Source organism: Carassius carassius, chromosome 18 (genome assembly GCF_963082965.1).
Source record: "Carassius carassius chromosome 18, fCarCar2.1, whole genome shotgun sequence".
Taxonomy (NCBI): domain Eukaryota; kingdom Metazoa; phylum Chordata; class Actinopteri; order Cypriniformes; family Cyprinidae; genus Carassius; species Carassius carassius.
In genome coordinates this window covers 26,540-39,531 of record NC_081772.1, presented here as the reverse complement: position 1 = coordinate 39,531, position 12,992 = coordinate 26,540, and the positions used below count along the sequence as shown (strand labels likewise).

The following is a 12,992-nucleotide window of genomic DNA, read 5'->3' as shown; positions in this document are numbered from 1 at the left end:
ACTGACTTTGAAAAAGGCTACAGACAAAAAGAGGGCATGACACATGACCAAGGATCATACACTGTACAGACAATGGTAGAAAGAGGTCAGTGGTGGTAAGATAGTTATAAGTCACATTAAAAAATATGAAATGTGTCTAAAATCCAATTTGAAAAATTAACGAAATGCATAATTATACGAAAAACTGGATGAGGAGTAATTTCTTACTGCTAAATTCTGAAAAAACAGAGTTGTTAATTATAGGACCTAAAACCTCCGCTTGTAATAACCTAAAACACTGTCTAAGACTTGATGGTTGCTCTGTCAAATCTTCGTCATCAGTTAGGAACCTAGGTGTGCTATTTGATCGCAATCTTTCCTTAGAAAGCCACGTTTCTAGCATTTGTAAAACTGCATTTTTCCATCTAAAATATATATCTAAATTACGGCCTATGCTCTCAATGTCAAATGCAGAAATGTTAATCCATGCATTTTTGACCTCAAGGTTAGATTATTGTAATGCTTTATTGGGTGGTTGTTCTGCACGCTTAGTAAACAAACTACAGCTAGTCCAAAATGCAGCAGCAAGAGTTCTTACTAGAACCAGGAAGTATGACCATATTAGCCCGGTCCTGTCAACACTGCACTGGCTCCCTATCAAGCATCGCATAGATTTTAAAATATTGCTTATTACTTATAAAGCCCTGAATGGTTTAGCACCTCAGTATTTGAATGAGCTCCTTTTACATTATAATCCTCTACGTTCGCTACGTTCTCAAAGCTCAGGCAATTTGATAATACCTAGAATATCAAAATCAACTGCGGGCGGCAGATCCTTTTCCTATTTGGCGCCTAAACTCTGGAATAACCTACCTAACATTGTTCGGGAGGCAGACACACTCTTGCAGTTTAAATCTAGATTAAAGACCCATCTCTTTAACCTGGCTTACACATAACATACTAATATGCTTTTATTATCCAAATCCGTTAAAGGATTTTTAGGTTGCAATAATTAAGTTGATTCTTCTGACTTTGCTGCAGCCTGGAATTGAACTACTGGTTTCGTCTGGTCAGAGGAGAACTGGCCCCCCAACTGAGCCTGGTTTCTCCCAAGGTTTTTTCTCCATTCTGTCACCGATGGAGTTTCGGTTCCTCTGGCTTGCTTAGTTGGGGTCACTTCATTTCCAGTGATATCATTGACACAGATACTATTTAAACTGAACTGAGCTGGATGATGTTTCATCACTGAATATGTGATGAACTGCTTTTTTGCTTTATTGACACACTATTTTCCTATTTAATGCAATCTGTATTGTTAAAAAATAAAAGTGACGACTTAAAATCGACTCGATAAATTATGTCTGATATTGTCCGACCAGATGAAATCAGTGTCTGCTCATCATACACAATACAATTTTCTGTAAACTTCAACAGCTGAAAATTTTGCAGACTGAATCTGACTTTTAGCAACTAGTGTTTACTTAGATTTTATGTTAGTGATATATCTATATAATACTGCATATTTACAGAATCATTTTTGTAATTCATAATAACAATGATGAGTAGTAATTACATTTAATAGCTAAAAGACTTAAAAATTCTAAGAAAATCAGCCCTTCCTCAAACCAAAAAATGGCATTGCAGGGATATTTTGTGCTTTTGTGCAGTGGAAGAAAATCGCAAGTAGTCACAGTCAATTCCACAATCTTCTGTTCTGAAAGACAAATACTCTCGTTCTTCTTGTTACATTTGTCAGAAGACAGCAACCCTCCAGTTATCCTTCCTAGACAATTTACAAGCATGTCTAATTGCACCTAAACTGTCAGAAATCAGCTGCTATCATATTTTTACAAAGCACTGCAAAACACTAAAAAGGCCATTGAATTTAGAGGAGAAACTGACATGCATTAATTAAAAGCAAACCAGTGTGTAAGAGACACTCACTATTACTGATCAGCAGTAGTTTTGCCCTCGTGTATAATGCAGGACAGAGTTTGCTACAGAACACTCACTGAGCATTTGGAAAAGAGAGACATTTCCTTCCATTTCGAAAAATAACACTAATTACCTTATTCTGATCGGTCCAGTACAGGAAGTAGCCCTGCGGGTCAACACGCAGTGTCACGGGTGTAACTGTGGTGCAGTCCTACAAAAACACAAGAGAACAACAAACACAATCACATCAGTGTCATCACAGCACAAGGGTTAGTTTTTATGACTACTAATAATGAATACTAATCTCATGCATTATGTGACTTAGGGGTGCTCGGCTACTAATTGCTATCGGCTGATAATGGCTTTGGGAAATTTGATCGGTGGTCTCTATAAAGGCGGATCTCATAAACCGATTTCAAGCTCACAAAGAGCCTGCTATGAAAGGTTTGGCATGACTTATAGCCTCACCATCTAGATCTCTGTCCGGTACGGGCAAAATAATTATAATGCTGAAGGTGAGTTACAATTAATTTCTTTATTAAATAACTTGCAAAGTAATTTGAAAACTTTCTGTGAGATGTAAATTCACAAACAGTGTCAGGAAATCCCTGTGTGCTCTCTCTCTCTTTCCCTCTTAAAATACACAAATGGCTTCGAACCAGCACATCACGTCTGCACTATGATCGATATGCTCAGCTGACACAGAAATTGTCAGTTGCACAATCGAGGCAGTGTTGTATTGTCATTTGTATCTTCCTTTTTGTTTTGCCAGTGTCTGAACTATTCGGTACTTGTGCGCTCATGCACACTCAAAGAGCACACATAAGGCCCCCTCACATACTGTTCACCAAATCAGGCTTGTGCTGTGTGTAAGCTATTGTAAAACAATTTCCGCATTGTAAAAACAAAAATGCACTGCATGATCAAACATTTAGGGGAGATAATTATATATATATTTTTTAAATGTCTAAAAAACACCCCTTCAACCCCTTAAATGTCCCCCCTCCCACCCAAAAAAAAAACTCACCTAAAAGGGTAATTGCCCTCATTCTCAAAAATGAAATTTTGTCGCTGAATCAAAGTCTGTAAAAATCCTGATCGGAACATCACTATAAATTTTATTGGCAGATACTGCTTCCTGTGATCAACGATCAGCTCCAAAAATCCTGATCGGAGCACCCTTAATATGACTAAAATGTGGCATGTTTACGTCCGTGTAAATAGAGAAATTAAAGAAAAGGAAAGATGTGAACCAGTAGAGTGAGGAGACAACTGTAGTTCCTGCAAAACAAACCTCATCGTGAGTCAAACTGAGGGTCTGGTGTGAGTCGTCAAGCACTGAAAGAAACGAGCATAACCCTTAGGACAACTTTACATAGCAGCTGCAGATATTACTGGAGCTCTATAAAAAGACCCACACGCCTTTGTTCTGTGGCGATTTGAGCACCTAAACTTCAGCAGGGGCAGATTACACAGCCAGAGATTAACATCAGTGCTTTTATTATGGTGTCCAAAACACCACATCTGTGAGCAGTACACACTGAGAAGAGATGAACATCACCCAGATCACACACCAGAGGTTTTATGAGTGTGTCCAATCATATATAGTCAACAGCTTGTCGCACTGGTTCCTGTTTCTAAATGATTTATTGCTGCGAGGCCTTTTGATGCAGGTTCTACCACCGAATGACAAACACTAGCCAAGAATGCTGGTACTGACATGCTGCTCGTGTTATAGGTAAAAGAGCAGATTTTAAATCACTTTGTGTCCTTCACTGAAACAAAAGATGAAGACCCATTCCTAGAGAAAGTTTCTATTTGCTCCCCATTTAATCTCATTATTGTCTGGGAGAAACAGTTGACATATTGAGGAGATCTTCTTTCCATTGGGTTTCTGCAGTTATAGATCCTTCTGTTAGTCACAATGATTTAAAGGCAGACAGCAAATACACCATCGGACCTGAGGTGGAGGCTTCTGAGTGAGCGCCGCAAATTAGGAAAATCAATCTCTTGGCTGGAGAAATGAGCTTTGGGTATTATGATGGCTTTTTGTTACTGCAAATACATTGAATAGGCAAAGCTCATGAGTCATTTTCTGCATGATGGCAAGGCAACATGCATGCAGTCAGACATCATTTGCTCAAGGCATGGAGAAGACGAGGCAGTTTAAAAACAACCATAATGTCTTTTACATGTAACAAGTAAGCCGGAGATGTTTTCCTTAGTATTCCCAGCATAACAGTGACACACAAACACAATTTAAATTGTCCATAATGGACAGATTACATTGTATATTGTAAATAAAAAAAGGTTATTTTATTGGAAATTCAATAAAAATTATTGTTATCTTTAATTATCTAAAATTATTATCTTTTTTTGTCAATTTTTGTGAATTAAATACTTTACAACTGAAAACATGAGTGGCCTTATTTTATTATTTTCTTTATGGTTTATTTTCATCTTGATGGAAAATATCAGAATACTCATATAAAATAAATGCATAAGGTTCACTTTAAAAAACATGATAAACTTTTTTTTCATATTTATTTCTGTAACACTTTATACTATACTGATTATGTCAAAGCAGCGCTACAGTGTCAAACAGGAAAAACATGCTGATGATGCAAAAGGACAATAGAAAACAGTCAGATTTTGTTGAAAGTGAATCATCGTTGAGTTCAGTTCAGTTCTCTTCCAACAGTGTCTGTGCAGTCAAGTCAACAATATTACCAGAAATTAAGCTTTAAGAAAAAAAACCTTGCGAGAAACCAGGCTCAGCTCGAGGTCGGTTCTCCTCTGACCAGACGAAACCAGCAGTTCAGTTCCAGGCTGCAGCAAAGTCAGATTGTGCAGAGGACTCATTTAAAAATTAAAGACCCAAAACAGCTAAACTAATATTCAAAAACAGAGAGTCCAGGCTCTGATTCTGATTGGATGAGACACACGTGATGCACATCAGATCAACTGTAGATTAAAACATGAGTGAATTTGTGACTGTAAACAACTAGACGCCACCAGGTCGAACTGGTCTGAGCAGTCTGATTGACTCCCACATATCAATAACAAAGAAGTCCTGGCCAATTTATCCCCAATGCAAAATGTCTTGACATGTTTTTTCAGTCATGCATACTGAACAGCCCTACTTAGATGCAATGTAAAATTTTGGTGATCACTATTTCTCTAGAAGCAGTTGTTTTTCTGACATACTGGTATGGCAAGTAAGATGAGGTACACTGAATGATTAATAGGCCTGCTGATTTCTTTGGCTTGTTCCCAGTAGGTGGTAATGAATAAAAATGTGCACAACAGTAAATAAAAGGCTGCAGTCAAATGATTCTGAAAAACTCTGGGCTTCAAAAGCCTCTTCCAGCAAACCGTTTTGCTTTTCATTTTTACCAGTGACAACACAAAGATTTTAAAAGCTAAAAGTAAAACAGGATGAGGAAAGTTAAAAGAACGAAAGGGACAAAAGAGGAAGGAATGCACAGGACAAAAACATGGGAACTGGGGAAACTCAGGAAATTAGCCTGGAATCACACCCAGAACCACCACAAACTGGAAAAAACTGGAGCATCACATGAATCCCTGGTCCTCATGCACATGTTAGGAAACATGGCTGTCACTGGAGGAGATCGGAGAGTGCGATCAGCTTCTTCAAGACTGCATAATTTATCAGCTCCGAAAGCTGTTTTGAAGCATTTTGGATATTTCATTTCTTTTTGTTTATAAAACTAAGATCAGATAAAAAAAAAAGATACTCGAAATCTACGATATGAAGAATAGGGGACAATAATATGTCGCTAATATTAGCTTCAATTCTGTACCTACATAAAATGTAATTAAGGAGATTGACACTCAATTTTAAATGTAATTGTCACTCTCAAACATGACATTTATTCAACCTGGTCTCATAAAAATGCGTTCCTCTGGGTACTTTTCTGAAAATAATTTTTACATACCTTACTGCATGTTTCAAAGAGAAATATCCACTGAGTAGCGCTAAAACATGGGTTCAATATGTGAATCCTGGCACGTTTTTATTATGTTGATATAATTATGTAGTGCTGTGTTTTATTACGTTGCTTCAGGTACGTATTGTGGCGGTTCAGAATTCAAATATCCTGAGACTTTCGCTAAAAGTTAATGCTCTATCATGTTGGAAATATGCCCCAAACCCAACCCTAAACCTACCTGAGAGTGTTAAGAATTACAAAACTGCTATACAAACGCATTTGTTGATGCAACCATGCCATTTGAACTTCCTTATATGCAGATTTGAACAGTTTTTAAACTTTAGTTACATGCAGGGGCAGGTAGTCAGGGGGCCCTAGGCAACACTTTGTGTGAGGACCCCTTTAATCATTATGCTTTACTGGAGAAATGTATGTAGTGCCATTATATGGTCCACACAAACAGTAAGGTGAACTGGCATACACACACAGACTGAGACCGTCAATCCTACAGTGTTTCCTTTACATTCCCAGTGTTCCCACAGGATTTTGTGGGTGCACATTGGTTGCTCTTGGAGGATCTGGGGTTTTGCCCCCCCACCCCCAAAAATAATTATGTTCATTTTAAATTTAAATGCATAAATCTGGTAGAATAAAGTGAATAGATCAATGAAGACATATGTCCTCTTGTAAATAATCGTGTGCTCTAGTAGTAACTTATTCATCAGTTGCATAGATGTGAATGTGATTCACTATATCAGTTTTCACTATATAAATTCTTATAAAAGCTACAAATGCTATTCTTTCAAGAGCAGGGAGTGATTTTCTCCTCATCTTTTGTTGTTTGATTTTCATTAACGCTGACACTTAACTCAAGACACAAGACGACACACAAGATTGGGATTATGAGAATAAGACAAAGATAGATTTTTACCCATTTTTAAAATAATCTCAATGACCAAATAGGCCACATGACTGTTAGGGCTGTGCCGATAGACGATAGACGATAGTATCGTGTATCGACGATAGTCAGAGATATAGACATACTCGGATAACTTGTTAAATCCATGAAATGAAAGGGATAGAAAACGAGGAGATGGTGTCCCACACATTTATTGGCTGGTACACAGCTACGCGCTCTTCTCATTCATGAGAGATTAACTCTTTCTTAGCGTTACAAATAAAGTAAAGACAAAATAATAACAAAGCGACAGAGCGATTTTATCATCCATAGTGGTTCTCACGTAGTCCTTCTCTTTTAAGACTGATCACTTAACTTATAACGCACACTATGTGGTGACGTAGAAGGACTACGTGAGAACCACTGTGGATGATAAGTTCGCTCTGCCGCTTTGTTATTATTTTCATGCACACTGCACTATAATGTGATGCATGCAAAATACAGAGTTTTGGCTGTTACAAAGTCTCCATCCACAAACAGACGTACATCGTCTGCAGATATAAGGTGTTTCATTGAATTTTAACAAGTAATCTGAATGGCCTGTATATGTGCAATATTTTAAATGAGCCCTCACTAACTGAGTTTAATGCCACAGTTAGGTTAGAACGCATCTCATTCTTGTTTCTGTGGCGGTGCGTCAAGCGTCATATGCAGCAAAATACAACTACATGTACAAAACTGTATGATTTCATGTCAGTCTCTTCAGACCTCTTCATGAACATTGTGTTACGAATGCACACACAAAACGAGGGATCAAGTTGCAGTATTTAATGGTAAATCCAAAAATCTAATCAAAAACAGGCAAGAGGTCAATAACAACAAAAGCAGTCCAAAAACAAGAAACATGAAAAACACTGGAGACCACGAGAAAGCAGGGTGACATGAAACAATGTCTCCATGAAACAGACAGAAACAAACCGGGTTTACATGGACAGGTGAAAATGATGAAAGTGGGGACAGCTGAGTGCAATTAACAGTGATGAATGGGACAAAGACTTGTGGGAAATGTAGTGCCTGCAGTGGGGTGACTTTATGGGGAAGTGAGACCACTAGTGGACACCCAGGGAAACACAGACCAGACAGTGTGACACATTGAGCTTCTATAACATTTGACCTTCTAACTGAACTCCTTTTCACAAACTGAACATAGAAATAAAAACAGTATAAATAACCAAAAATAAACAGCAAAGTACCTTCTTAGTTGTATTAAGTGCAAACAATAAGTGCAGCCATAATCAAATAGGCTACTCTCTCAATATTCAAAGTGCAAATAGAGACCAAATTTTTCAAGCATGACAACTACAAACTATTACAACCTACATTCTTATGGACCAATGAGGCTCTTATTTGTTCATGCTGAAGTAAATAAAAAATTAAATAAATAGTCTGGCTAATCTGAGGCCCTTAGGCTGCAGCCTTGGCAAGCCTGTGCGTTAATCCGCGCCTGGTTACATAGGATTCAAACCGGAGTTCCTCACCTCTTAAGTACATCCCAATACTCCGTGAGCTACTAAACAAACCTACCATTTAAGAAAACCCATAGATATAAAGCTGTATATGTGTGGTGCTAACATTCAAAAGCATCAGTTTTCAAATCTCCTGGCATATTAAAATTGTTTTGAAGTCATAACAAAATATTTTTCAAGTAAAAATTATGAGCTACTAATCGAAACTCTGTAAATTTGTGTGAAAAGGAATAAAAGGTGTACTGCCTCTAGTGTTCATTTATTTTGGAAACTGCAGTGATATGTACATATTGGTACGTATTTCACATCTCGCGAAAAAGTGCCCCCAGGTATGTTTTTGCCATGAGACCAGGCAGCATTTATTTATTAATTCAGCAGATCCTTTTATCCAAGCTGACTTAAAAATGAGGAATATAAAAAAGCAACACTTCTTAAGAAGGCAATAATGTGTGAAGTGCTAAAAATACATTTTATTTTGGATTCTCTTTGACAACAAGAAGTAAAATCTCAAAGATTTTCAAAATTGGCTAGTTTGATTGATTGAATGACTAGTCAATTACTCAGTTATTTGAAGGATTTGAGGGAAGCCTAGTATAATTAAGCTCGTTGTTGACCTCACTAACTAGATGATTATTGGATGAATAATCAAGTAGCCAACCATCATGTCACACCGCTTCTCTTGACAAAGATTGAGCTGGGGCAGTTTATGACAGTCTAAGATCAGAGTTCCAGCATCACCAAAGATGAGGAATTACCATCAGCAATGATGATCATAAACAATCCGTCTGCTGGTTCAGTACATACAGGTGGTTTACAAAACCATTAATTCGGTCATTAATTTCTGCAGTTCATGGGCTGGGCACAGTGGATAATGAAGAACACTCCTGTAGCACAGCATTGCTTGAGATGTACAGATAAACCTGGTAATGCTTGACTGGAGAGAAGTGACTTCTGACAGGAAAAATAGAAATCCCATTTCTCTCCTAAAAAAACAGACATGCTACTGTCATCTCTATGCCAAACACAAAATAGTTTAACTGAGGCTTGGAATGATTAACAATATACAGTAATTTCTTCCTCACTTGCTTATGTGCCATCATTTTGGAAAGCCAATAATACAAGGACCCTCACCCTAATTTGTCACATTGCACCCATTTACCATGAATTTGTGATCTTCAGTTAATGTAGTTAATCGCTGTTGTTTAGTTATATTTGCCCCTCAATGAAGCTGTGTCAGCATTTTCTCTTCCTAACCCTAATGAAAGCACTTGAACTTGGTGACTTTTGCTGACATCTTTTTTTACCTTTTAAGGCAGGAGATGCCATAAAAGGGAAGAATATGAGGAAATATGGGAACAAGGAAATATTACATTTAATATAATCATCAGATTTCCAGGATCTTTCAGCTGTTATGATTATTATGGTTATTAATATAGTAAATTTGCCTAAACATAATGTCAAACAAACATCAGTAACAATCTAGTAAAGAAATGGAATCAGCTATGCAAATATGACCTGACAACATGCCCCTATTGTGCAATATAACGGATCAAGATGAAGATGAATACATTTGTTTGAAATACATGTTTTCTAAACTATAAAAAACCCATCCTACACAATATATTTACATTAAAAATGATAATCACCCAAAAATGCAAACTTTATCTTTATTTACTCGTTCCAAAACAGTGATTTCTACGATTTCTGTAAGTTTAAGTTACTTTAGGCAAACGCTGGAATAAATAGGGTTCCCAGCAGTCTGCTCATTTTGGTTTAACAGAAGTCAGTCAGACAAACGGGTCTGACAATGAGGGAGAATAAATGACGACAGAGGCTTCATTTTCGGGTGATCTATCTTTTTTTATGTTTTCCAACAAAATAGGACATGCGTGTTACTTACATCGTCCCATTTTATGAATTTGTCGCCGGTCCTCAGGCTCACGGGCACTGAAACGCGCTTGAGCTGGAGCGCGTGAACTCCCGGCTGCGCTCCCGCCATCTGGCTCGTCCGTGTCCGCGCGTGTGCTGCTGCCGCGCTGCTTCTGAAAGGATCGGAGACGTTCACTGCTGCGCCGCTGTGAAAGAACTCACTGCTCGTGCGCAGGACCGGTGCCGCTGTGGACTCACTGCTACGCGCACAGAGATCAGATGCGCGCTCTCGTTGTTAATTATCAGTGCGTTCAGGAGCGTGTCGTGAACAAACCCACAAAGAAAATATGAAAGATGAAATTCATGACATAGCGATTGTCTAGACAGTCTTGAAATCAACGAGAGATCAAATATAGACTTTTGCTAAAGAAAAATAAACTCATTGACGTATTAACAATGTAAACGGAAACTTTTCTCATTCCAAGAGCAGATCGTCTGTGCTTATGCTGTATATATTAAAATTTTTTTCGATTGCTAAACGACAGCGAGCACAGCTGGAGTCACATGTGCAAAACTCTAACTACAGTCGGCACAGCAGCAGTTCATGTGACCAAACTCTAGTTCGTTTTTCATCGCTTGAACACAGTTTTCAAAACTCTACACACTTATCCCATGACTTTAACCACAACCTGCACAACACTGTGGATTTACAGCACTTTGTTCAAATGCTAACACACTGCTGTCAAAACTGTGAAGCACACATTCAAAACAGAAGAGATTTCAAACACTGCTGATTGCAATTTCAGGATTAGCCCTGAAAATTTTTTGTTCCAATTACAGTATCTACTTTTAGTTTCTACCTTTTTTTTCTCATTACTGTAATTCCGTAAATTACTACAGACTATTGAAGCAAACTGCTTTTCAAACTGCTTTTTAATTTTCATTTACCTTAAAGAATTGTTGTATGTTCTAAAAATGTAAATAAATCATGTGAAAGAATGCCACTCCTTCCTTTGAAGAAAATATTACTTTGTATGAAGTCACTGAAATTTTTCAAACTGTAAAGATGAAAAGTGAGTATTTTCTGTATTGGTGTTTGATGCTAGTGTTTTTCCTCTCAGTGTGTTCTGAGTGACGGTGTGTGTTATCTCAGTGAGGGTTGTGTGTAATGTTTAGCTGCACTGAGCCTGTTTTGAGCCATGTGTTAAGAGTTGTGTTGCTTTGAATGAGTTTTGTAGGTGATGTGAACTGTTTAGCTCAAGTGACTGTTGGTAGTGCCGACTGTAGTTCCAGTTGTGCCCACTGTCGTTTAGCAATCGAAAAAAACTGTAATATATATATTTACTGAGCAAAGACTGCTGCGATGCAACTAGAAAGAGCTTGGTGGTTTGGTGTTAAGGGCCGTTTTTTGTCGTCTTGGTCACACTTTGTTTTTTGGTCCAATTCTCGCTATTAACAAACCATTAACTATGATTTTGCCTCAATAAACTTCCAATTTGCTGCTTATTAATAGTTAGTAAGGTAGTTGTTAAGTTTAGGTTTGGGGTAGGATTAGGAATTTAGAATATGGTCATGCAGAATAAGTGCTTTATAAATACTATTAAACAACCTATATGTTAATAATAGACATGCTAATAAGCAACTAGGTAATAGTGAGAATTGGTCAATAAAATAAAGTGTTACCATCGTCTTCATTTTCTATAATCTACCTAGTCTTTGTTCTACAAATAAAATTAATAAACACTTCACCACTTCACCCTTTTGTCTACAATTTAGTATTTACAATGATATTAATGCAACTCCCTTAAAGACAACCAGTATATTGCCTTAGTAAATGTGTTAATTAAATGGGTAATGTTCTTTGAAATGAAATTAAAGTACAAATATGACAGAAATATAACAATAAGCCTAACCCTAATACCAGCATTTTAATTGGTCTTCTGTTTAACTCAGGTTTATGATTGTTATGTTTATCTTAGAGTACAAAACTCAACGTTCTTAACTCAACAAATCTTAACTAATGGGCTTTAATTTAAAAGCTTCTCATCTGAGGTTGGAAGTGCAAATATGTACTGAACAGTGTTTTAAACAGGATTGTGAGTTGCTACACTTAATGTTCAATGCTCTGACTCCGTCGTGTGGTTCATTATAAGAACTACATTTATTTAATCTTTTTCTCTCTGTTTCAGATGTCTGTGTGTGTGTGTGTGTGTGTGTGTGTGTGTGTGTGGGTGCGTGCGTGCGCGCGTGTTTAGTGATTGATGCATGTGCCATTCCAGCAAAGTCAGCTTCAACTGTTCTTCAGTTCATGAAATACAGAGAACTAAAATAAATTGAAAGGAAAACGTTATCAAAAAGTTAAAAGAAATCAAATAAAACAGTAAAGGTAAGCTAATCGTTATTTGAGTTAATGAGGTTGTCAGATAGAACAGTATTAACATTTGTATTCCATCATTTTTGCTTGATGGTCTAGATTTCTGTTGGGATCATGAGCAAGACCAAGAATGGCTTGAAGCCCATGAGAGGAAAAAAATCTAGCTCTAAATGTTGACCCTCAGGGGTCATCTGAGCAACTTTTGGAAGCTGCTGTTAAAAAAAAACTAAAAGATTTCAATCAAGACATGGAAGATGGAGAATATGTCTTGCTTTATCCAGATGGCTCTCAGATCAAAAATATCCCTGGGACTGACACAACTTTTTCTATTGGACAGTACAAAGGATCACCCTGTACATCTGTACCATTGAGGATTTGTTGTCAAACAGTAAGTATTGAAATAGTTTTTTTTATATATATAATTGATTTGCATTTAAAACTATAAACTAAGTGCTTTA

The 12,992-nt window shown here is 37.2% G+C and overlaps 1 protein-coding gene across 2 annotated transcripts in view; it reads right to left on the bottom strand.

Annotated features, from left to right (window-relative positions):
• LOC132092022 (1-phosphatidylinositol 4,5-bisphosphate phosphodiesterase beta-1) overlaps positions 1-10,449 on the bottom strand; it is a 91,846-nt gene extending 81,397 nt beyond the window's left edge. For both annotated transcript variants that reach the window (XM_059498075.1, XM_059498074.1), the window contains exons 1-2: positions 10,192-10,449; positions 2,048-2,125 (exon numbers count right to left, since the gene is read on the bottom strand). In XM_059498075.1, coding sequence (XP_059354058.1) covers positions 2,048-2,125; positions 10,192-10,290 — 177 coding nt within the window. In that variant the 5' untranslated portion in view covers positions 10,291-10,449. The remainder of the gene's footprint in view (positions 1-2,047; positions 2,126-10,191) is intronic.
• Positions 10,450-12,992: the final 2,543 nt, after the last annotated feature.